Genomic DNA, 25,356 nt, shown 5'->3' with positions numbered 1-25,356 from the left:
TTTTGAATGGCTCTTGACCTCTAAGTAGCTCTTACATACGAATGACATCCTTTAGGTTTTCTGAAAGTTTTTCTTACTGAAGATTGATCCAAAACAATACCCTCTAGAAATATGATACCTATATGATGCATGCAACAAAATTGAAGATAACAAAAGAATTAAATAAATCAATAATGTAAATAAAACAAATAAATAAAAATGAGTAAATGAATGAACAAGTATAACATGCGTCATAACAAAATATACATAGTGTCATAATTTAGGTAATTTTCTCGTAAAAGGGATAGCATGGCTCTATTCTGAAGTTGGACCTTACGGTTCACTATATGCCGGGTTAAGATTTACGTGTCTAAATGTTTCCATACTATTCCTCACATCATCGTCCATTACAGACTAGTAAGGCTCCCCGATCCTCACCCATTACAAGCTACTAACGAAACGAATTTAATCTAAGTGAAAGTGTTTCATTAGCAAATGCGGAGGTTATCACCTCACGAGAGCGTAGCTACTTCACTTCCTCCTAAAAGGGATAGAGCCCGGGTCTAAAGCTCATGCATGAATATGCAAAGTGTGTGCAAAATAATGTATTAATCAAAATACCATAAACACAAAATTAAAATAAAATAACAACTAACATACAAATTATCTTATTCATTAATGCATATTTTTTTGAAAAATCAAAATAAAGGAGATTAAATGAAATGTCAAATAAAACCAATTAAAACCAACGATTCTTAATAGCGTGTAATTAAAAGTTTTGGCTTGACTCTCAAATATATAGTCCTCAGCGAAGTCGCCAATCTATCGTACCAGTTTTGAGACCACCAGACGTAAAAGAATTTTAAAATCAAGGTAAATGGGGGAGTCGTCACCAATCTTTGTTAGGGTGTGATTGGTCACCCAAAAGTTTATCTTTTTAATAAAACTATAAAAATAGATTTAAAGTTTATCAAAAAGATAAATTTCGATTTACGAAAAATCAGGTTGAGTCCGGGAGTCGATTATGTGTGGGGAAGGATTAGCACCCCCACAACGCCCATAAATTGATACCATTTAATTATGCGCTATTTTCGATGTTGGACAAAATTAGTTTTAATTTGAAATTTAACAATAATTCTCTTCATTTGCAAAAATAAAATTTTGCTAAAATTTTTATTTAGAAATATTGAGAAAATCTTTAAGTTAAAGAATTATCTTAAAATTCTCCAACATCTAAGCAAAATTTAAAATAACTCTTTTCGCTTAAGATTTAATACAACAATCCTTAAAATGAAATAACAATCTTTATAGAAAATAATTGTTAGTGACTCTCCAACATCTAGGCAGAGTACTAAGAATTATTTCTTTCAGAATGTTATTTTATTTTATTTTGTAGTATCATAACTTTTTTTTTAAAATGCGTTATTCTTTTTTTTATTATAAAATATTTTATTATCAAACAGTAAATTAAAGAGAGAATAATACCGATAATTATCGATGATAACATGCTAACGTATATATGCTAATGGATGTCATATAAAATGAAATGCAATTTAAAAATTGGATTCTTAAGTATAATGAGACCACTCCGACTCTCCAACATCTAGGCAAAGCTTAGGTGCGACTGTTTATATTTAAGATCCCAATTTACTATTATACTTTTTATTTATTAATTTCATTATTAATGTGAATTAAGAACTCGTGTGAAACACTTAATGAAATGGAGTTTCCTAAATACCCCATCATTTAGGCAGCATTCGGGAACCAACCATTTCATGTGAGACTTTTACACGTATCCTTAAGGTTTTGAAATAGATTTAGGGTAAAGGTTTAGGGTTTAAGTTTGGGGTTTAATTAAAATGCGAACATCTTTAAAAATCTCTAACATCTAGGTGGACTTCGGAGCAAGTTTAATTTTTATAATTTTTGAAAATTAATCAAAAATTTCTTATATCTTTCATTTTTTTGAAAATTTATTAATAATAATTTTTCAACATCTAGGCAAAATTATTTTTTAGGAATATGTTTTATTCCCTCCAACATCTAGGCAAGAAAAAAAATCTATTATTATTATTATTATTTAAGCATTTTTAATATATATTTTTAATTATTACTTTACTTTATTTTCATTTTATTATTATTAAAACAATTAAAAAAAAACTTATTCTAACAAATTTAAAACTTATCATGCATAAATATAAAAAAAGAAGAAAAAACTTAAAATATCAAAAATAAATAATATACAAAAAAATTAGAAAATTTAAAAAAAAAATTTTTTTACTTGAACCGGACCGGTCAACTGTCCGGTCAATGGCGGTTTAGGTCGACGGTTTGGGTACGATTCAACTCGATCTAGGTGTGATCTAGTTGGTTTAGCGGTTCGATTTCGGTTCAATCAGACCGTCAGAGGTTGGTGGAGAAGTGGGTCGCAAGTCGGTTGCGCAGACCCGGGGTCGGGTCACGGGTTGACGCGCAGATCCTGGGTGCTTAAAATGACGTCGTTTTGGACGTTTATTGAAACGACGTCATTTTGGCTATTGGTAGCTTATATAAAAGTTAAAAAAAAAAAATTTCATTCATTTCCTTCGTTCCTTAGAAAAAAACACTTTTTTTCTCTCCTTTTTTTGTTTCAGCCAACCTTGGGTCGGTGGCCTTCCGTCATGATGACCGTCGTAGTCCTACCGGAAGCGAGCTCTAGTCGTCGTCATCGGTGGTTGGAAAATTCTCAAAAAACACCAAAATGTTTCCCTCGGTTCACAGATTCGACCTTCTTTTAAGGAGAACAAGCCCCAATCGACGTAGATCGGGGTTTAAACTTTTCTGAATTTTCTGTTTCTTCTTTTTTTTTTTTGTAAAACGAAGGCTAATCTGATTTTTTATTCTTGCAGAAAGCTTCGGCGCTGAGGTTTCTCCCTACGGGAGGATTGTTTTTTTTTTTTTTTGACAATATTTTTTTTCGCAGCATCACCCTGCTCCCCTATTTGTTTTTTTTTTTTTTGGTTTGACTAAGAGCTCTATTTATAGAGCTTCGATAGTGCGTGTGTTTAAGGGAAGGGCACAAGGCTCAGCATGAGATGTAAGCACGAGCCTCATGCCCTATTATTCGTTTCTGTCTTATTTGACAGTTTGTCAACGGGATGAGTAATTAGAGGGGTGAAAGGTAGGGTATAGTGATTAGAATTGTAGGATGTAAGGTCTGATGGTAGTGGTGCCATGAGTAATTAGAGGGGTGAAAAGTAAGGTATAGTGATCAGAAGGGTAGGGTGTAAGGTCTGATGGCAGTGGTGTCGGGGAAGACACCATTGCCATCCTCAATTTTTTTCCTTTTTCTGTTATGTTCTATTTTTTTTCTTTTTTTATAATTAATTTTTAATTTTAATTAAACCAATTTTATTATTATTATTAAAATCATTACTATTATATATCGAACAAAACCGATGTCTACAAGGGCTAGGAAACCTTTATGATCTAAATATCATAGTCACATAAGAAAAAAAATGATAGTTCATAAAAAATTTATTAACACGAAACAAAAAGTAATAGCACATAAGAAAAAATTTGTAATTCATAACAAAACATTAATACATAAAAATTAGTAACACGTAAGAAAAAAAATGCGATTCACAAAAACAAGTAGTAATGCTTAATCAAAATGATTACACATAAAAATAATAAAAATAAAAATTATAACAAAAATAATAATATATTAAAAAAATAGTAATTCATAATAAAAAACAGTAACTCATAAAAAAAATAATAAGGCAAATGAAAAATAGTAATACATAACAAAAAGCAGTAACATATAAATATCAAGAGTAATTCATAGAGAACACGTAACAAAAAAGTTATAACACATAAGAAAAAATAATGAGATATAACAAAAATGGTAATATATAACAAGAAAAGTAATATCATATAAAAAATAGTAATATATAACAAAAGGTGATAACACCAAAACAAAAAAAAAAAAATTATAAGTGATAACATATAACTAAAAAAAATACATAATAAAAAGTAATAATACACAACAAAAAAAATAATACATAAAATATGTAGTGATAAAGTTATAATAGTAATTTTTTTTTTGAAAAAAATTAGTTCATATTTTTTAATCCACTTCTCCCTACTTTTTCTTCATTCTAAAAAATTATATTGAAAGATGATAATTTTTTTTTATAAATATATAAATATTCAATTATTATTTTTTTGCCAATAAACTATTCAATAAAGTACATAACTAAAAAAATATTTTTAAGTTTCTTTTTTTTAATATAATTCATAGAAAACATAAAAAAAAAAATTATAACACATAAGAAAAAGTAATGACATATAACAGAAATGATAATATTAACAAGAAAAGTGATAACACATAAAAAATTGTAATATATAACAAAAGGTGATAACACAAAAAAAATAGTAATTTATAAGTAATAACATATAAAAAAATAATAACACATAATTAAAAGTAATAATACACAAAATATGTAATGATAAAGTTACATTGGTAATTTATTTTTTTTTAAAAATTAGAGTTCATATTTTTTAACCCACTTCTCCCTACTTTTTCTTCGTTCTAAAAAAGTGTACATGAAATTATTTTAATTTTTTTCTTTTTTATATTTAAAGGTAATAATTTTTTATATTATATTATATAAATATTTAATTATTGTTTTTGTAGCCAATAAAAATATTCAATTATTTATTTTACTTGGGTGTACTTTTTGGAGATATTCAGATTGGGTTATGACAACCTGCGCCAGCCTCAGCCTCGGGCAGGCACACACACACAAAAAAAAAAAAAAAAGTTGATTGTTTCTATTTCTCTCTCTTTTATTATTTTTTTTTTTCCCGGATTGAATCTTGCGGACATTGGATAAATTCCTTCCGTTCCCTTCCGTTCCCTTCCATTCCTTGGCCCTCCCCTTCACTTCTCGCATCTAATTCCTTGCGCCTTTAACCTTTCTTTTCCCTACTCTTCAGCCATCCTTCAGATTTCCTTTCTTTTTTTTTTTTTTAAGTCTTTTTTAGTTTTACAGGATTTTGTTTGAATTGTGGTTTCCGGAATCAAATTGACTTTCTTTTCTTAACCCCCTTAAAATCTGGTGCCAGTTCATGGGAAAGTATTCAGGAATTAGGGTTTCGTTTTGAGTTTCCTTTGAGATGATTCCATGGGGCGGCCTCACTTGCTGCTTGAGTGCAACCGCTCTCTATCTTCTTGGAAAGAGCAGTGGCAGGTTTGCTTTCCATCAGCTATATCAATAACGCTAATTTCATCATCATTTATCAAGTGATGACCAAATTCCTTACTTAAATGGTGGAACAGGGATGCAGAGCTTCTCAAGACAGTTACTCGAGTCAATCAGCTTAAGGAATTGGGTATGTAGCTCCAATTTCCCTCCTCCTTTATGTAATATTGGAATTCTTTATAATTTATGGACATTGATATCTATTTTACAACTTTTAGAATGAAATGTGAGAAAGGTGCTGATTAGTTACCCTGGAACATTCTAGGTACATGTGAGTGTAGCTATAAGCTCACTGTCCTTGGTCTTTATTTTGCTAGCAAGTTTGTTCCCAATTAATATTGGGGATAAGATTCCCTTTCATGTTAACAAATTCTGATAACATTGGAAAAAAATGGTCCCGACCACCTTAAACATTAACTCGTGAAAAATGGGTATCGGACATGTATATTTCATAGGTGGTGTGAGTTTCATAGGCATTTTCACTTGTTATGACTCTAAAAATGTTCATCATAAAATTAATGTTAGGTGACACACTTAATTGGATACTGGTTTGATTAGTTGCCGTCATTTGCATGTGCTAGGACATGTGCCTTAATGTTACCATATTTTTTCTCACCTTTCAGCTCAATTGCTCGACCTTGAAAGTAAAGTGCTTCCGTTAATTGTTACAATCTCTGGAAGAGTTGGTTCTGAGACACCAATCAGTTGTGAACACAGCGGATTAAGGGGTGTTATAGTAGAGGAAACGGTAACTTTTTTTAAAAAAAAAAAATTAGAAGAGCATTAATTGTAGATTCATTTATCCCTTTTTTCTACTTGCTGTTCATATGTCCTTAGGCTGAACAGCATTTTCTAAAGCACAATGATGCCGGTTCTTGGATACAAGATTCTGCTTTGATGCTTTCTATGAGTAAAGAGGTTCCATGGTACCTGGTTAGAACATATTTCTCACAATCTTTTTAGTTTGAGTGGTATGCTGAAATTGTTTCCTTATGATTCCAGGGTTCTTAAGGTGGTTGTCTTTTGAAATCGCAGTTGAAGGAATTATGTTGTGCTACTGTTGTTAACGTAGCTGGTTTGCTGACAATATCTTTAACTGATTAATTATAGGATGATGGGACTGGTCGTGCATATGTAGTTGGTGCTCGTGGTGCAGCAGGTTTTGCACTAACTGTTGGAAGTGAAGTGTTTGAAGAGTCAGGTCGATCAATTGTACGTGGAACATTAGACTATCTCCAAGGTCTCAAGGTATTTTTCTCGTCTTTATATTGTCCATTTTATGATAACACTTTCAATTGGGTCAAGCTTATTTGATGGTCAATTTTACTTTTAGCTGCTTGGAGTCAAGAGAATTGAGAGGGTGCTTCCCACTGGTTCTTCCTTGACCGTTGTGGGTGAGGTATGTTTTGGATTAATGATTGCCTTTTGCTCAATGATGCATAATTACCAATGCAGATTCAAATAAAAAAAAATGTAAATGTTCTTTGAAATGGCAATGCTTACTAGTTGATATACTTGGTGCAGTCTGCCTTTTTCCCTATGCACGCTTTTAAGTTGAAATGCCTGGATATAATGTGTATTAAAGTATCTTATGCATAAAATTATGGTAGGAAATCAATTTTTTGCTAGGTTGTTCCCTAAGAACTTGGGTTACGTAAGTTTCATTTTAAAGTAGTCCATCCCGATGCATATATGGTCCTAAATGAGTAGAAGGCTATGTTTCAATGTGTTTGGATGCCTAAAGTCTTATCTTAAAACATTAAAAGCTTGGTGTTGAAGCAGTTTGGTCATAGTTTCAATGGATATGAAACATGCCGAGAGCTAGTACTTGAGATTGATCTTTAGCCCCAGTAATGTAGTCAAGGCCACAGTTTTGGCTCTGCCTAGAAGTGTTAAGCTGCAATTTTTGCGTTCATCATTTATGTTTGGGTTATATAGTTGATTTATTTACCATTTCTCATTTTGTCTCTCCTATATGTGGTAGGCTGTTAAGGATGACATTGGAACAATTCGGATTCAGAAGCCCCATAAAGGGCCTTTTTATGTGTCTCCCAAATCTATTGATCAACTCATTTCCAACCTTGGGAAGTGGGCAAGGTTGTAAATATTTCAGACCCAGACTGCTTTTTTGTTTTGCCACATCGATAAGTTTCAATGATTATTTCAAAAAATGAAGAAAATAACCGCAGGTCTATTTATTAGGTGGTACAAGTACACATCATTTGGACTGACCATCTTTGGTGTCTTTCTAATCACCAAGCATGCAATTCATTATGTTCAGGAGAGAAGGCGGCGGAGGGAATTGCAGCGAAGGTATTGTTGATGAGTGTTTGTAGTACTTGTTGAGAAACACTGGAATATGAATTGACCGGTATAGAGAACAATTAATATTTAATAGTATTCCCCTTTTTAAGAGGCACGTATCCGCTTTTGTTATTTTCTGTAATAACAAACTGAATTGTGAAACTTTGTTCATTCAGGGTTCTTGCTGCTGCAGCTAAGAGATCAGGGCCAGATAATGAAGGTAATTCACTAGCTGTCTAAAGGATGGTTAAGATTATGGTTTTGTCTGTGTAAGATGTTGGGGTCTCACAATAATTTCTGTAGATCCAACTTGGAAAGCTGAAAATGGATCAGAAGCCAAGAGAGACATGCCAGATCTATGTGTAATATGCCTTGAGCAAGAGTACAATGCTGTTTTCATTCAGTAAGTCCACTAGTTGCATTTTCTTAATTCATGCATATAAAGCAATTAAAGTTCCTTTCTAGCTATGCCCTTTATGCTTGTTTGTGTCTCATTACTAAAATTCAACAAGATACTGCTTGCTGTGAGAATAAAGGCTTTATAAATGACTTTAGTTTATGCATCTATTTCCATAACTGTGCTTAGTGCTCTCAGTCTCATTTGAAAATTCACCTGTATAAAACAGTTATTATCTACCAAATTAATTCTGTCAATATCCAATCTGAAACATAAAGTTATGTTGAATCAGTCACTTTTTCTGTATAAGAGAAGAATTTCTATTGCCTCTATTTCATATCTTGATTTGCAAATAGGATGTTTACTTCTTGTGCACTTTATTGGTGCCGGGGGGACTTGATGGTTTTCTTGATTTTCTTAAAGGTGTATTCAGTAGAAAGCAATATATTACTAGGACAACTATATTTTGCATAAATACTAAGTTTTTATTTATGAAGGATGGTTGCTTATCATGTAAAATGGGCAGATGCTGTTGATCTAAGACCATCATATGCACCCTTCTTTTTCTTTTTCCCTCCCTTTTTATGGGTTGTTGCTGGAATCAACTAAGAGGTGTCTTAGAATGTCGTTGTGCCATCAATGAAATATAGTATTTTCTATATTTAGATGTAGTAACACTTCAATTCCCTGTTCATTTTTTGCAAGCCAAAGCCTTACGCCACTGGTGATTGTTAGGTTCCTGGATGGTATTATATTTATGTTGACCTTTACATAAGGTTTGTCTAGATTCTTTCTTTCATTTTGTTCTAGCATGTGAGATGATCAAAATTGTTGATATCAAATTTGGCTTATGAAGTTTTGTTTTTTCGTATCCAACTTTAAACTCAAAACAGAGACATGACAACTTGGTTCTGTTTAAAGTTGTAATCCTTTGGAATTGTAGACTGGTAATGAAGGACCTATTGCTTATGACATGCAGGTGTGGTCATATGTGCTGTTGTACAACATGCTCTTCGCACTTAACCAACTGTCCTCTTTGCCGGAGACGTATTGAGCAGGTCGTAAAAGTCTTCCGCCATTGAAGTTTTGCTTATGAGTACCAGCTGGGAAACGAGGATATTTATTTTTGGTCAGAGATGTACTATCTTGATGGTATACTATCGTATTAACTACCAACCACGTCTTTCTGTAAATTCATAATTTGCTTGATATCCTGTAAATATTTAGATTATTTTTTAAATGTTATTTTAAATGATAAATGATTTATTGTTGTAATTTAATGACAGATTTTAATTCAGTTCGCATATATGATAAAGTAAATGGGATTATAAGCATATAATTAAGGTTTTTAGTGATTAAAAGTGAAATTGAGCTTGTAAGAAATAAATATCTAAAAAGTTTTAAGTCTTTTTGAAAATGACTATCTAAGAATTTTTTAGATTTCTCAAAAGTGAGTATTTGATAATCTTTAAAATTTTTTGAATATTCATTTTCAAAAAGTTTCAAAGTTTTTCGAATATTTATTTTTGAAAAATTTAATTTAAAAAAGTGGAGAGAATAAGAGAAAAAAAGTAGAAATTGAAAATAAAAAGTAAAAGGATGAGATGTATTTAGTAAAAATAAGAAATTGAGTTTTGAATTTGAGATATATAAAATAATAAATGGGGTGTAAATAAAATTTTAATCGAGAAATTTGCATGAAATGTACTAAAAATTTTATTTTATTTTTTTATGCAAAAGAGGACTTGGTTTGGGAATAGATAAATGGATTTTAGGTTTTTGGGAAAGTTTATTTAATAATAAAAAATACAAGAAAAAAAGTTCATTGAAAGTTGAGAATTGCAGTGTTTGTCGACAGTAGGTAAGAGTTGTTAAGGATGCTTAAATATAATGTAAATAAAATTTTAGTTTAGTAGATTTATACAATCATTTATAACATTTAGTAAATTTGAAATCTAAATTTTATCATTTTTAATTTCATTTTATATTCTCATATTGCGATTTTTTTTAATTAAAAAATAATATAAATGAATGAATAATATGCTTAAATGCAATTGCACATGTGTTCGTGTCTGTTTACATTGCTCAATTCATGTTTATGATAAATGTATAACTGAATTAATGGCTATAAGGTACCAAATTGGTGAGCTACTGGTTTTATAATCAAATGATTATTTTTTTTTTAGTGGAAAACTTATTTAATACGTAATGTGATGATCTGTTTAAAAACATCATTGATGCAAAGGAATCTTTGATGTAGGGTTATATGCTGAGGAATCTTCTGAAGCATTTTGTTTATTAATGGAAGTGGCTTAATTAAATATTAGTCAAGAGACAACACGTGATTATGTTATATATATAGTATGAAGAATTGATATTTTAACAGAACGCAAGAAACATGCAGGTTCTGTGGGTTATTTGTGAAACGAATATTTAAGAACTAAATTATAACAAAAGCAAAGGCTGCCTGGAATCCAACAGGAGAACTTCTGTTAAGAACCTGAAACACAGATTCGGATAGAAAGGAGGTTTCCACAAAAGTTCCGTTCGAATCTAGGTAACTTCCCCTCGGTTGTATTCACTTAGGCTACACACCACTTTACTTATGCGCTATAAACTTTAGTTTGGCTTGGGAAAGGGCGGATTACGTTTCTGATTAGCCACAAGAAACTTTGAGCATCACCAACGTGTGAATTCACGTCCTGAAGTCAACAATCAATGGTTTTGTTCACATATTCCAGGATTATATCCCAATTCAATATGAAAAAATTTTATTATGTTTATGTTTTATTTGTTTAATTAATTTATTATTATTACTTTTCAGAAAGTAAAACCTCACGTTAAGAGAAGAGGAGAGGTTAGAATTCGAACTCCGATCTTAATGTTTTCTTTAAAATTATTTTAATCATTAAATCAAATAATTAAAGATAATTTATTTTAAAATATTATTTATAATTATTCGTTAAACTTAATAAATAAATATAAATAAATAAAATTCAAATTTGTTTACTTTGTCAAACGTTTTGTTTTTTTTTTTGGGTATGTAAACAAAAATTTTGTTATATTCATATTTAATCATTTAATTAATGAATCATGAAATATTATTTGTCATCTTGTTAAATTTAATAAATAAATAAAAATGAAATCATAAACTATATATATATATTCGTGAACGATTTAGTAGTTTACAATCTAAATATTTCAAATCCTGATACTGAATCCAATACCCCCTCGATTTCCCATTAAAAACTCATCAAACTTTTGCTTCTTTCTCACTTCTTTCATCATGTAGAACAGCTATGAGTGTAATAATTGTCAAAAAATGAAAATTGTTTTGCGCTTTCTAGCGCTGTACATTTGGTTAGATTCTGGTTTACGGAGATGTGAAAGGAAGCTTAAACAAAGGAAGGGAATATGATCCTGAATTACTGATCCATCACATCAGTTTGAAAATATGAGAAAATTATTCCCTTTTAACTTAAGAAATTATTTGGAATCTTAACTAACATTTTCCCTCTGAATTCTGCAAAGATGGTATTATTTGTCTTCCAATTTGCTGAGCGGATTTCTTTCACTTTGCAAGGCTTGTGCTGCGTATAAAATCGGTGTTTATCTGCCATCTTAAGTAGGCATCTGCTCTCGTTTCTACTTGTAATCCGTTCAACAAAAACCTACTCAAAAACTCATCCAATTCCCTTTCGTGTGTATCAATGGAAAAGAATCAAACTAGTTCCCCCAAGGCTGTGTGTGTGAAAATCTTTAGAGCAATAACTTTCGGTCGTGCTTTCAGTGCAATTCGTCGTATCTCGACCCCGCAACAAACACCTGCACCTACCAAATATGCTCGAAATCCTTCATTACCAAACTCTGATCCTCCTATAAGACCCCTTAATATCAAAATTACCAAGCTGACATCTCCACAGCGCCCCAAACCTACAAGTAAAGAAGGATCAGAAGTTCCCATCAAGTTTGACTACGACACCAGCTTGCCTACTCCACTAACTGAGAAACCAAAGCCAACAGCCCTTAATGGTTCCACCCAGAACAATGGCCAAGTGCCACATGCCTTGATCGCTGAACAGGCAAAAACATCAAAGCCCTCGACTGATTTGGTTCGATCTGGAAAGCCAATTGCCCCAGGTAATGGTCAGCAGCTACAAAATAAGTCCCAGCCCAATGCAGAAAAGAGTAATGGGCAAATCCAAGTCCCAATTGAAAAAAATTATGACGATACATTTACCACTTTTATCTATCAAACAAAGAAGAAGATCATGTCACGTGATCAGTACTCTGGAGAGAATTCCCAGGAACTGGTTGAACAAAATCATGGTCATGGTGGTATTGGAAAGGATAACCAGTTTTAGGATTACACCGACCAGACTAAAAGGAAGATCAGAACTACCCCGAGCATCAAGGATAGAAGCGACTCCTTCAAGTGATTGATATTTGAGTGACTTAAAAAACTGGAGATTCTGTATACTTCTGCCAAAAAGGTTTGATGGAATAATCATTGATTTTGTTGCTTTGTGTTGTTAATTTAGCGGTTCATGTACGATAATGTCGGTCTTTGTTTTGTAAAGGTTTCAACCTGAGGTATGGGCTTATGGCTGTTGGGATTGATTTGAAACCAGATACACTGAAATATTCCACCCTATCTGTCTCACTAAACATCCCATCTCTATTTATTATTATTGATTTGATAATTTTACTCCTATTTTGTTCTTTTAATTTTGAGATATGGTAATGTTGAAAAACATTGGGCATCAAATTATTATTGATTAATTCAACTGATCATTAGTGGTCTGCGATTTGTCCGCAGGCCCTCGTCATATCTTTTCCGTCTCTAAAGCTTAGGCCAAGACTGCATGAGTTAGGGCTCAAACCACTATAGTGCCGAAAATCTGTCTGGAATAACCCATTTATGGCATTAACCCTAGTTCCGCCCAGTCTTCATCTTCTACCATTCTCGGCTTTGCCCATTTTACAAGCCCGTGAATGATGAATTAAAAAAAACAAAAAATTGGGCTTGAGAGCTCTAAAGTAAGCAATCATCTCTTGGTTTCCTTTTCTATCTGATCTGTGAAAAAAAAATTTGAACCCAAATTTAAATTAATTCATACAATTATTTTTAAAATATCATTTAATAAATATGTAATTTAAATCTTAATATTTTTAATTTTTTTTATTATCAAGTTACCATCCTTTTGTATAAAAAAAAATTTAAAACTATTTAGACATGCCATAACACTTGTCAAGTTCTAATGCCAACTCCCCTTTTCCCCCTACTTTGGTAAGCTAATCATACCTAATGTTGTAATAGAATAGAACTTCCAATCCAAAGCCACCCATTTGAAGGCCAAATGGGCACTGCTATTTTTTTTTTTTTTTTTGTGAAAGTTACACTCTCCAGGAACTCTTTGGGTAAATCACATAGCCAATATTGCATGGCAGGCAACAAACATTGTCAAAGCTTTTATTGATTTCCACTAAAGTTGTGAGCCTATTACAGGTTGTTGTTGCACTGGCATTGCTTTTGCTACAACTATTACAAATCCAAATAAACTATAATCTGCCATATTTGTTTTCCTTGACAAGGCCTTTCAACTTAACTTTCATGTTTCCTTAATTTTTTTCCTATATATTTCTGTTTTCTTAATTGTTAGTAATTAAAATTGCTTTCACCCAAACTTTCCTCTTAAAAACAGCTTGGGTTTTAAGCCTTTTTTCTTGTTTTTTTTTTCTTATAAAAAAGTCTCAATTTAAAAATAAAAAAAAGTTACAAGTATTAATAATTAATTTTTAAATTTATTAAATGTCACATCTTAAAAATAATTTCATGATTCGAATTCAATCTATCTTATCATTTTTTGAACTAGAAGCTTCCTTAAAGATTTTATTAGAACATGTTAATCGTCTCGCTTGCACATGATTAATCTCATAACATATTGGAATATATAGCTACCATATGTTTTGGAGGATGTATAAATTTTGGACTTCAGCAAACCCTTTGATGTTCTTCTTCATGCTTGATTAATATTTTTGCCCCAAAACCACAAAGAGAATATATCAAGGAACTATACAAATTAGATAAAAAATCATATCAATTTCAGCCTCCAACACATCTCACATGAAGACACCTTTGAAAAAAAAGGTTAGTTCAAAAATGGAAGAAAGAAAACGATGTGCCATGTGAGTTTTAATTAAAGACAAGACAAGATGGGGATGTTTTCTTTGAACTGTTCATAGGCTTTCAACCAATGTTAAAAAATACAATTTCATGATGAATTTCACCAAGTAGAATGTCAATTGAAAAAAGAGTAATTAAATTAAGCTTTGACCTAAAACTATGACGCAGATGCTGATCTGACATGCACGATCTGTGCTCTCTTTCCATGGCCTGAAACCTGTAAAAAAATATATATATATATATATATTTTCTTTATTAACAAGATTTTGTGATTATTTTTTCATTTTTTTCTTGGGGGTTCTGAGAACTTGCTATTAATAAAAAAAAAATATACTAATAAACGTATACAAGTATTTCACTTTGATAATAATTTATGTTCATTGAAAAAAAAAATACAATTGTAACTTATTATTGGTCTATTATTACTTATATGCTGGGTCAATTGAAGTTTGGCATTGTTTTTGACTTTGAGATGATTTAAATTTGAGTTTTTTTTTTTTTATTTGAATTGAATAGGTTTGAATTATTTATTTTTTCTGATAAACTCAAAATGAATCAGATTATAATTGAAAAGAATTAGATGGATTTTTTAAATTCTGATCAAAATTAAAAACATCTAGTTAAAAGCCTAAAACAAAAGTCAGATGTTAGCTAGGTAGTTGTAATTAATTAAGAGAAGAAAAGCGCTGCCAAGGGTGGCTGCGGTCTTAGCAATGCAATTTTTCAACCCCCAAAAAAGTAAAAAGTGCACATGCAGTTGATGTCATTTGCATTTCTTTGTAGGCAGAGGTCAAGCATTATTATTTTTTTTTTTGTTATTATTTTTAAAAAATTGAATTTTACTAAATGAAAACAGAAAGATTATACACTATGAATGAGTCAAATATTCGAGTGAAAATTATTTTTATAGAAATCCATCATTTTCTTGACATAATCAGCACAAGACTTAAGGGCGAATGTCGCCTTGCCACACCGAAATTACAGGTTTGTTTGTCTGTTTCATTTAAATAATTTAATACAAATCAATTGATTGATGTTACTACATTCATGGTCCCATATCTTACAGGGGCGACCCTGATTCTGCAAATTCATTTTTAAAACTTTTTTAGGGAAAAAAGTTGATATAATAAACATATTAAAATTATATAAATGATATGAACAATTTAAGTTAACAATATTAAAATTTTGGATTAAAATGATATATTATTAGTAAGTTCATGACACAAACTATATATTTTATTTTTGTAGATATCAATTTATATTTTTCAAAATTTAATTACTAAAATTGTAATTAATTCTTTTAATAATAATGTTGACTTATTTTTATAATTATTAAACTAAAAAAATTCAAATCAAGTTAATTTCTAGCAACATGTTTTTAAACATAACTTAAAAAGTTGAAATTTATGATTAAATATTGATTGTAAAGAAAAAAAAATTGAGTTCATATAAAATGTTTAAAATTAAAAACCCTTTTATCTAAAAATAATTCTAAAAAAATTTTTGTTTCTTTAGGGTGCTTCATGGAATGCATTGTTCTAGAGTTAAACTTAAACCCATGCTTGAAAATGTCAAATACCAAATAAAGTAAGAAAAAAAAACCCAAAAAGTGACATTGTTTTGGAGCAAATGCCCATGACTTGCTTCTCTATCCACACAACCTAACCAAAGTTGCACGCTTACTGCTAAAAAACAAAGGTATAAATGTATAAAAACAACCAAAATCAGCCGATTCAAAAAGGGGGAAAAAGTGTTTAAGTCACCATATCTGCAAGTTTTTGCAGGAAAACATCTTATCTCAAACCTCTTTTTCATTAAATGGAGTCACAAGAAAGTATATTTTCAAGTTCACAGAAGAATTTCCTACTTTTAGATTCAATCTTAAAATTTGCCAAGGCATAAGTACAATTAGTTAGGGATACTAAACATTTATAGTAGTTTAGAAAAAGGTTTTTGATAAATATATATAAAATATAAAAATTATCATATTGATATGTTAAATATAAAATATATATTTTTATTTTTATTAAATTTATATAAATTTTTGGTTAAAATTTTAAATTATATTATTTTTATATCATATTTAAAATTATCAAATCTAATTTTAAAAATAAAAAATAATCATCACTTATATTTCAACCAAATTAATTAAACTAAAAATCATAAAATATAATTACAATAGGATTAAAAGTTTCTCCTATTGTATTGTCAAATAAACTTTAATTAAGTTTGTAACTACCTTTAAAAAAAATAATGAAAAGGAATATGTTCCTTCTGTTTTAGAAGATTGTTGGAAACTTACGTGGCGCCTTAATTTATCTCGTATTTGCTTTTGCATAATGGTGGGAGGAAATCTCATTTGCTTAATTTTGGATGGTCCAGACGATTGTCTACCTTCCATAGTTCCAAAAGTAAAACCCAGAGCACTTCAAAAGTGTGTGTGAGAGAAAGGAAGGGGAATGGGTCCATCACATATTTGTTGTACAACTTTTTCCTGTCTAGAATATCATCTCCAGAAGCAAACATAAAGGTTCTAAATTAAATATGTTAAAAATTTTATTTAAATTATAATTTATAAAAAAAAAATTATTGCGTATACATTCAATCAAAATTTTAAATTTCATGACCATGTTTTAATATATAATTTTGATCATCAGTGACATAGTGGTTATATAATTACGTTTTAGAATAATAACAAGAAAATATCTGTGTCTATAATTGATGTGGAGTGATGTTAAATATACAAGTAGACATCTAATTGGAAACAAATTGAAGAAAGAAAAGGTCGAAATGACTTTTCAACAGTGAAACGGAGAGAGAAAGGAAGGGCATGGTGTTCATCCAATTTTACATGGCAATACCTTTTGAAAGGACTTTGAACATGCACCTCTCGTGTTCACCTTTGACTTATAGGCTAAAAAAGGGTCATTGGGAATTCAGACCCTTCGCAGGGTGGGGAGTGGAAACCCACTTTTTTGGGGTCAGCTTGGCTTTGCTTCTTGGTTGAAAAATTTAGCCACATCCCTTTTTTTCTTTTTTTTATTCTTCATTTACAAAATGAGAATCTAATAAAGTTATATAAAGGCAAGAAGGGAGTTTCCTCGTAGCATAAAAAGGAGATGGCTTTGTCATTTTTTAACGCTACCCTTCTATTCATTATTGCAAAAAGAGTAAAGAAAGTGACATATTGGGAGCCTAGAGAGATTTTTAGGAGGCTTCTCTTTTCCACCTTTGTTTTATTTTTTTGTTCCTCGTTGAATAAAACTAGAAAATTTCAAGCATATATCAATGAAAAAGCTCTACTTGTAGTTGTAATTTTGAATACCTACCCATATAGTAACGTACCAAATAATATGACCATTTAATTTTTTATTCGGATTTTATTAGAAAATTTGATTGAACTGTTTTCATTGAAAAAATATATATATATGCTTCAAGGTTGGATTTTTTCCATGCGATGGGAGTCTTCAATCGGACTAGTTTGGACTGTTAGATTAGGGAATAAGACAGCAAATTTTTTTTTAAAACCCTTTTTATTAACTGCAAAACATTGTAATTTGTTGTATAAAAATAAAATAATAGAAAATTGAGACAACCCTGAGCCAAAGCCGGGTGAAGGAAGAGAACGGTCAAACCCGGATAGAGAGCGGTCGTAAAGAATGTCTTTCGTGATGGTGGGGAGGGCGTCGTCCGTACGCGCAATGCGGTTCGGTGGCCACAACGAACCACGCAATAAAACCTGGGCCCCTCCGGAACCTTTTCCATCGGTACGGGTCCCCACACACCTTCCCTTCTTCGTCTATAAGCCAACAATAGAGGCTTCCATCCTTCCTCACCGCCCAAAAAACGAACCTCAAGGCCTGGCTGAACGATGGTACTTGGGACCCAGAGCACATGGCATCTTCTTTTGTTGGTTCCTCTTCTATCCAACTTTTTTTTTTTTTTAAGAAATCTCACTCGTTTCGCTTGAGTATGGTACACGATTCTATTGTTTTATACATATGTATTTGTGGAGTAAATGAATAACGAATCATTCTAAATTATAATAAAATATTAAATATATTATTTAAATTGTAAATATTTTTAACAAGATATTTAAATTATAAATTTGATAATTAAAATGATACTTAAAAAATTATTTTTTATCTAATAATATTTAAAACTAATAATATTAGAGTTAAATGATACATTAGTTAATAGAATAATATTAGAGTTAAATAGCACATTAATTAATAAATTTATAATTCATATATAAATTAAAAATTTATTTTATAATTGAAGTTATTAAGATTTAAGCTCTGACCATTAAAATTAATAGTTTCACATTCTATCAATAAATTATATGATTATTAATAAAATTTTTTAAAATTTAAGTATCATATTAAATATTTTATTATAATTTAAAATTTATTTATAATATTAACTTTTAAGTAAATTAAATTTTCTTCCCTATGACTTATATAACATTTATTAACCTTCGTGTTCACCTTTGACTTATAGGCTAGAAAAGTATACAAGGTCTATTAAAAGAAAATCAAGCATTAAATTACATTTATTAACATTTATTTTTATCTTCAAATAATCAACAAAATAACTAGTAACTCTGCCTTCACATCTAGATCTAGAAGTTAAGAGGTTTTGATGTGAGGGTGAATTTAAACCGGTCATCAAATCCTCTTATGAAAAGAAAAAAATACTAGTAGCTCTTTGAAATTAAGAAATATAGCAATTCATTTTTTAAATATGATTTTTTATAGTATAAATAAAAAATATTATTAATCATAATAAAATTATCACGATTGAAATGCCTTTCAAATTTCATAGGAGAATGCAATTGTGATGAATAAGATGCCCTAGGGGGACCTTGTGCCTTAGTCATCGTTGTCTAGTTATCCTTGACACTTATAACATATTAGGACAACATGTGGATTTATATAATTAGTTACAAATTTTAGAAATGAATTCACCCACACTCAATTCTACAAATATTTTTCATCATTTCAACACTTCAAATTTATATAAATGCCTCTCTAAAACTTTAGGTTCAAAATTTAAAGGAATGCTATTATTAACCAATTTTAATTACAATTTTTATTCGTAATAAGTGTTAAACCATATGCAACTGATTATATATTCTCATCTCACTTAAATTAAACTAGAGTTTTATAATTCAACTCCGTCATGAATTCTATATAACTTTTTTTTTTTTTACAAAGGATGATACAATTTGTAAAAAAAATTACAAATGTTAAGAATTAAATTTTAAATATGTTGGATTTTAAAAAAAAAAATCATATAAATTAATTAAATTAAATTTTAAATTCTCAATGTATAATGTTTTACCATAGAATGAATTACCAAAAAAACATAGCTTTATACATTTTTTTTTCTAATAAAGTAATGACTAACCAAATGTAAAATCTCTTATATATGTGTTAGGCTGTTGCTTTATAGGTGGATAGATATGAAAAAATTTAGAGATTTGAATTATACATTTGATAGATTTAAAAAAAAAAACTCATAAAAAATCAAAACTCTCAAGATATTTATAAAATTATTTATTTGAAATAATTAATAATATAATTGATAAAAATCACAACCTGAAAATTTTCATTAAATTGAAAAGTTTAATATTTTATTTATTCAACACGAATTGAATTCAAAAATAAAAAGAATAGTTTTAACCTTAGTTAACATATTACTTTTCATTGAGAAACCCATGTATTCTACCTAATTTTGCCACTTGGCCAAAGTAAAAACTATCAAATCCCATGCGGGTAATTTTCTTAAAAAGGTAGAGATTTTTTATTATTTAGATAAGTTAATAAAAAATATTTTTTATTTTTGAAATTTTTTGAAATTTTTTTAAAAAAAATAATATTAATATAATTATTAAAATATTAAAAAATTATTATTAAAGTATATTGAAATTATTTATTATTAAAATTATTAATATTAAAAAATAATTATATTTTAATAATAATAATTAATATTAAAATATTATGTTAATATAAAAATACTAAAAATAATAATATAATACTATTTATTATTACAATATTAAAATATTAATTTTAAATAATGTATAAAATAAAAATATTTTAAATTGAAATATACAAAGACTTTTAATGTTAATATTTTAATATTTTAATTAAAATTGAATAAAATATTTATATTAATATAATAATATTTTAAGTCGAATCAAATTAAATTTGAGTTTAAAATATTATATTCAAAATCTTACTTGAATACAATTATAAAAATATTTAACATTATAATATTAAAAGATTTTTAATATTAATATTTTAATTTTTTAAGTAAAATTAAAAAATATATTATTTATTAGTATAATAATATTTTAGATAGAGTCAAATTAAGTTTAATTTTTAAAAATTATATTCAAAGTCCTACTTAGTAAAATTATGCTTAAAAGCATTGATAAGTAATTTTACTTATAAACAATTCTTTTTCAAAAAATGTCTCTCATTTTTAAAAGCATAAGATAATTTCTAGAAAAATGGCCTTATTTTCGTTGATTAGTAAGCCATTTTCTATTAATTAACCAATTTTATGCTAAACAAACACATGGAAATGTATAAATCATTTTTTGAAAATCATTTTTCACGAAACAGACGGAGCTTTAAATTAGACTAGAGTTTTATAACTCAATTCCTTCATGCATCCTATGTAACCTTTTTAACAAAGGATGTTGCAATTTGAAGAAAAAAAAAACTAATGTCAATATTTAAATTTTAAGTATGTTGGATTTTTATTTTTTTAAAATAATTATATAAATCAATTAAATTGAATTTCAAATTCTCCATGTATAATGTTTTATGATATAAGAAATTACCGAAAAAATAATTTACTGTTATACATTTTTTCCTTGTAAAGTAAGGACTAGCTAAATGTGAAATGTCCTATATATGTGCTAGTGTCACAGACCTAAGGAGGAGTCCTGAATCTCACATCGAACATAATAGGAAAGTCACTGGGATATAAAAGGGTTCACATCATCTCTGCCTTGTGAGGGGCTTTTTGTAGGATAAAATCGTGAGGCTAAGGGGGCCAGAGCGGACAATACCTCACAAGGGTGTGAACCGTGGCAGGAAGGCTGATCTTGGACGCCGGAAAGGTGAATGCCCGGGTCCCGAAGCCGCGCGGGTTCGGAGCTTAAGTCTCGACCCGTGACAAGTGGTATCAGAGTCAGCCCTAAACCGTTCGATCCACGCCAAGCACCTCAAGGGAAGTAGGCAGGGTGGCCAGCCTCATGACGAGGGCGTCACGAGGTTGGGTGCGGGAGAATGTCACAGACCTAAGGGGAAGTCCTGAATCCTACATCGAACATAATAGAAAGGTCACTGGAGTATAAAAGGGTTCACACCATCTCCGTCTTGTGAGGCGCTTTTTGTAAGACAAAACCGTGAGGCCAAGGGGGCCAGAGCGGACAATACCTCACAAGGGTGTGAACCATGACAGGAAGGCTGATTTGGGACGTCGAAAGGGTGAATGCCCGGGTCCCGAAGCCGCGTGGGTTCGAAGCTTAAGTCTCGACTCGTGACACTAGGCTATTGCTTTGCTTTGTTTAAGGTGGATGGATATGGGAAAATTTAGAGAATTGAATTATACATTTGATAAATTTAAAATAAATTATCTTGTAAAAAGTCAAAGCTTTCAAGATATTACTAAAATTATTTATTTAAAATGAATGATAACATAATTGATAAAAATTGACACTTGAAAAATGTTCCTTTTTTAAAAGTGTAAGATAATTTCTAGAAACATGACCTTATTTTTCGTTAATCAATAAGTTATTTTTCGTTGACCAGCTAATTTTCTATCAAACAAACACCTAAAAATGCAAATATCATTTTCTTGAAATTATTTTTTGCGAAACAAATGGAGCCTTAAATTAGACTAAAGTTTTACAACTCAACTCTTTCATGTTCATTCATCCTATATAACCTTTGTTTACAAAGGATGTTGCAATTTGAAAAAAAAAAAAAAGTACAAAAGTTAAGATTTAAATTTTAAGTCTATTGGTTTTTTTTTTTAAATAATTGTATAAATCAATAAAATTAAATTTTGAATTCTTCATGTATATGTTTTGCCATATAAGGAATTACAAAAAAAAAATGTTTATATATTTTTTCCTTGTAAAGTAATGACCTACCAAATGTGAAATGTCTTATATATGTGCTAGATTGTTGCTTTGTTTTGTTTGAGATGGATGGAAATGAGAAAATTTAGATAATTGAATTATAAATTTGATAATTTTTTTAAAAAAAATACCTTGTAAAAAGTCAAAACTCTAAAGATATTTATAAAATTATTTATTTGAAATGATTGATAGCGCAATTAATAAAAATCACAACCTGATAAATTTCACATTTTCAAAAGCATAAGACAAATCTAGAGAAATGGTCTTAATTTTTTTTTTGACAAATCATTTTTCATTAACTAACCAGTTTTCTACAAAACAAACACATGAAAATATAGAAATCAATTTCCAAAACCATTTTCCTTGAAATAAAAAAAGCATTAAATTAGACTAGAGTTTTACAACTTAACCTAGATAACTATTTTTTGCAAAGGATGTTGCAATTTGAAAAAAAAAATATGAATGTTAATATTTAAATTTTAAGTATATTAGATTTTTATTTTTAAAAAATAATTATATAAATCAATTAAATTAAATTTCTAATTCTCCATGTATAACATTTTACCATGCAAGGAATTACCTAAAAAAATAATTTAACTTTGTACATTTTTTCCTTGTAAAGTAATGACTAGTCAAATGTGAAATGTCCTATATATGTGCTAGGATGTTGCTTTGCTTTATTTGAGGTGGATGGATATAAGAAAAATTAAAGAATTGAATTATACCTTTGATAAATTTTTTAAAAAATACCTCGTAAAAGTCAAAGCTCTCAAGATATTGACATAATTATTTATTTAAAATAATTGATAATACAATTGATAAAAATCACAGTTTAAGAAATTTTCCCTTTTTAAAAGCGTACAACAATTTTAAAAAAATGGCCTTATTTTTTGTTGATCAGTAAGTTATTTTTTGTTGACTAGCTAGTTTTTTGCGAAACAAATACTTGAAAATATAGAAATAATTTTTCTGAAATAATTTTTCATGAAACAAACAGAGCCTTAAATTAAACTGAAGTTTTACAACTTAATTCCTTTATGCATCCTATATAACTTTTTTTTTGCAAAAGCTGCTATAATTAAAAAAAAAATTTTAAAAGTTAAGATTTAAATTTTAAGTATGTTGGATTTTAAAAAAAATGATTGTATAAATTAATTAAATTAAAATTTGAATTCTCCATGTATACGTTTCACCATATAAGGAATTACCAAAAAAAAAAAAAAATAGCTTTATACATTTTTTCCTTGTAAAGTTATGACTAGCCAAATATGAAATGTTCTATATATGTGCTAGATTGTTGCTTTGCTTTATTTAAGGTGGTTGGATATGAAAAATTTTAGAGAATTAAATTATACATTTGATAGTTTAAAAAAAATTCCTCGTAAAAAGTCAAAACTCTAAAGATATTTATAAAATTATTTATTTAAAATGACTGATAATACAATTGATAAAAATCAAAACCTCGAAAATTTCTCATTTTAAAAAATGTAAGACAATTTCTAGAAAATCGGTTTGATTTTCTGTTGACAAGTTATGTTTTGTTGATCAATCAATTTTCTGCCAACAAAAATTTGAAAATTTAGAAATCAATTTTTGAAAATTATTTTTTTAAAACAAATGGAGCTTTAAATTAGACTAGAGTTTTATAACTCAACTCATTCATGCATCCTATATAATGTTTTTTTACAAAGGATGTTGCAATTTGAAAAAAAAATTAAAAATGTTAAGATTTAAATTTTAAGTATGTTCAATGTTTCTTTTTTAAATAACTGCATAAATCAATTAAATTAAATTTTCAATTCTTCATGTATAACGTTTTACCATATAAGGAATTACAAAAACAAAAAAAAAAGCTTTTATGCATTTTTTCCTTATAAAGTAATAACCAATCAAATGTAGAATGTCTTATATATGTGCTAGGTTGTTGCTTTGCTTTGTTTGAGGTGGATGGATATGGGAAAATTTAGAGAATTAAATTATACATTTGATAGATTTAAAAAATATATATAACTCATAAAAAATCAAAGCTCTCAAGATATTGATAAAATTATTTATTTAAAATGATTGATAATACAATTGATAAAAATCACAACCTAAGCAATTTTCCTTTTTTAAAAGCGTAAGATAATTTTTAAAAAATGGCTTTATTTTTTGTTGACTAGTAAGTCATTTTCTATTGACAAGTCAATTTTTTGCCAAATAAGGACCTAAAATTGTAGAAATCGTTTTCCTAAAATCATTTTTCGTGCAACAAATGGAGCTTTAAATTAGACTAAAGTTTTACAACTCAACTCCTTCATGCATCCTATATACCTTTTTTTTACAAAGGATGTTGCAATTTGAAAAAAAAATTACAAAAGTTAATATTTAAATTTTAAGTATGTTGGATGCTTTTTTAAAAAATAATTTTATAAATCAATTAAATTAAATTTGAATTCTCCGTATATATGTTTTGCCATATAAGGAATTACCAAAAAAATATTTTAGCTTTACACATTTTTTCCTTGTAAAGTAATGACCAGCCAAATGTGAAATGTCCTATATATGTGCTAGACTGTTGCTTTGCTTTGTTTTAGGTAGATAGATATGAAAAAATTTAGAGAATTGAATTATATATTTGATAGATTTAAAAAAAATCCCTCGTAAAATGTCAAAGCTCTAAAAATATTTATAAAATTATTTATTTAAAATGATTGATAATACAATTGATAAAAATCACAACTTAGGAAATTTCTCATTTTCAAAAGAGTAAGATAATTTTTAGAAAAGTGGCTTTATTTTCCAATGACAAGTCATTTTTTATTGACCAACCAGTTTTTTGCTAAAAATACACCTAAAAATGTAGAAATCATTTTTAAGAAATAATTTTTCTTGAAACAAACAGAGCCTTAATTTAGACTAGAGTTTTACAAACTCAACTCCTTCATGTATCCTATATAACTTTTTTTTTAAAAAGAATGTTACAATTTGGAAAAAAAAAAATACAAATTTTAATATTTAAATTTTAAATATGTTGGATGTTTATTTTTTTAAAATAATTGTATAAATCAATTAAATTAAATTTTGAATTCTCCATGTATAGCTT

At 28.8% G+C, this 25,356-nt stretch overlaps 1 protein-coding gene across 3 annotated transcripts; it reads left to right on the top strand.

The window, feature by feature from the left end:
* The first annotated feature begins 4,708 nt into the window (after window positions 1-4,708).
* Window positions 4,709-9,230, top strand: LOC111283786 (E3 ubiquitin-protein ligase SP1-like). Of its 3 annotated transcripts, XM_022872401.2 has the most exons (11): window positions 4,709-5,213; window positions 5,303-5,355; window positions 5,849-5,973; window positions 6,063-6,158; window positions 6,336-6,473; window positions 6,559-6,624; window positions 7,210-7,322; window positions 7,428-7,538; window positions 7,706-7,749; window positions 7,833-7,932; window positions 8,906-9,230. In XM_022872401.2, the coding sequence occupies exons 1-11, from the start codon at window positions 5,140-5,142 to the stop codon at window positions 9,006-9,008; spliced, it is 1,023 nt and encodes a 340-aa protein (XP_022728136.1). In that variant the 5' UTR covers window positions 4,709-5,139; the 3' UTR covers window positions 9,009-9,230. The 3 variants fall into 3 exon arrangements, with proteins under 3 accessions (XP_022728136.1, XP_022728138.1, XP_022728137.1); XM_022872403.2 differs by lacking the exon at window positions 6,063-6,158; XM_022872402.2 differs by lacking the exon at window positions 6,559-6,624.
* The last annotated feature ends 16,126 nt before the right edge of the window (window positions 9,231-25,356 follow it).

Source organism: Durio zibethinus, chromosome 3, assembly GCF_047325235.1.
Source record: "Durio zibethinus cultivar Kanyao isolate XHJ-2024 chromosome 3, ASM4732523v1, whole genome shotgun sequence".
NCBI lineage: Eukaryota > Viridiplantae > Streptophyta > Magnoliopsida > Malvales > Malvaceae > Durio > Durio zibethinus.
The sequence above is the reverse complement of the archived record's forward strand: the minus strand, read 5'-3'. Positions and strand labels throughout refer to the sequence as shown.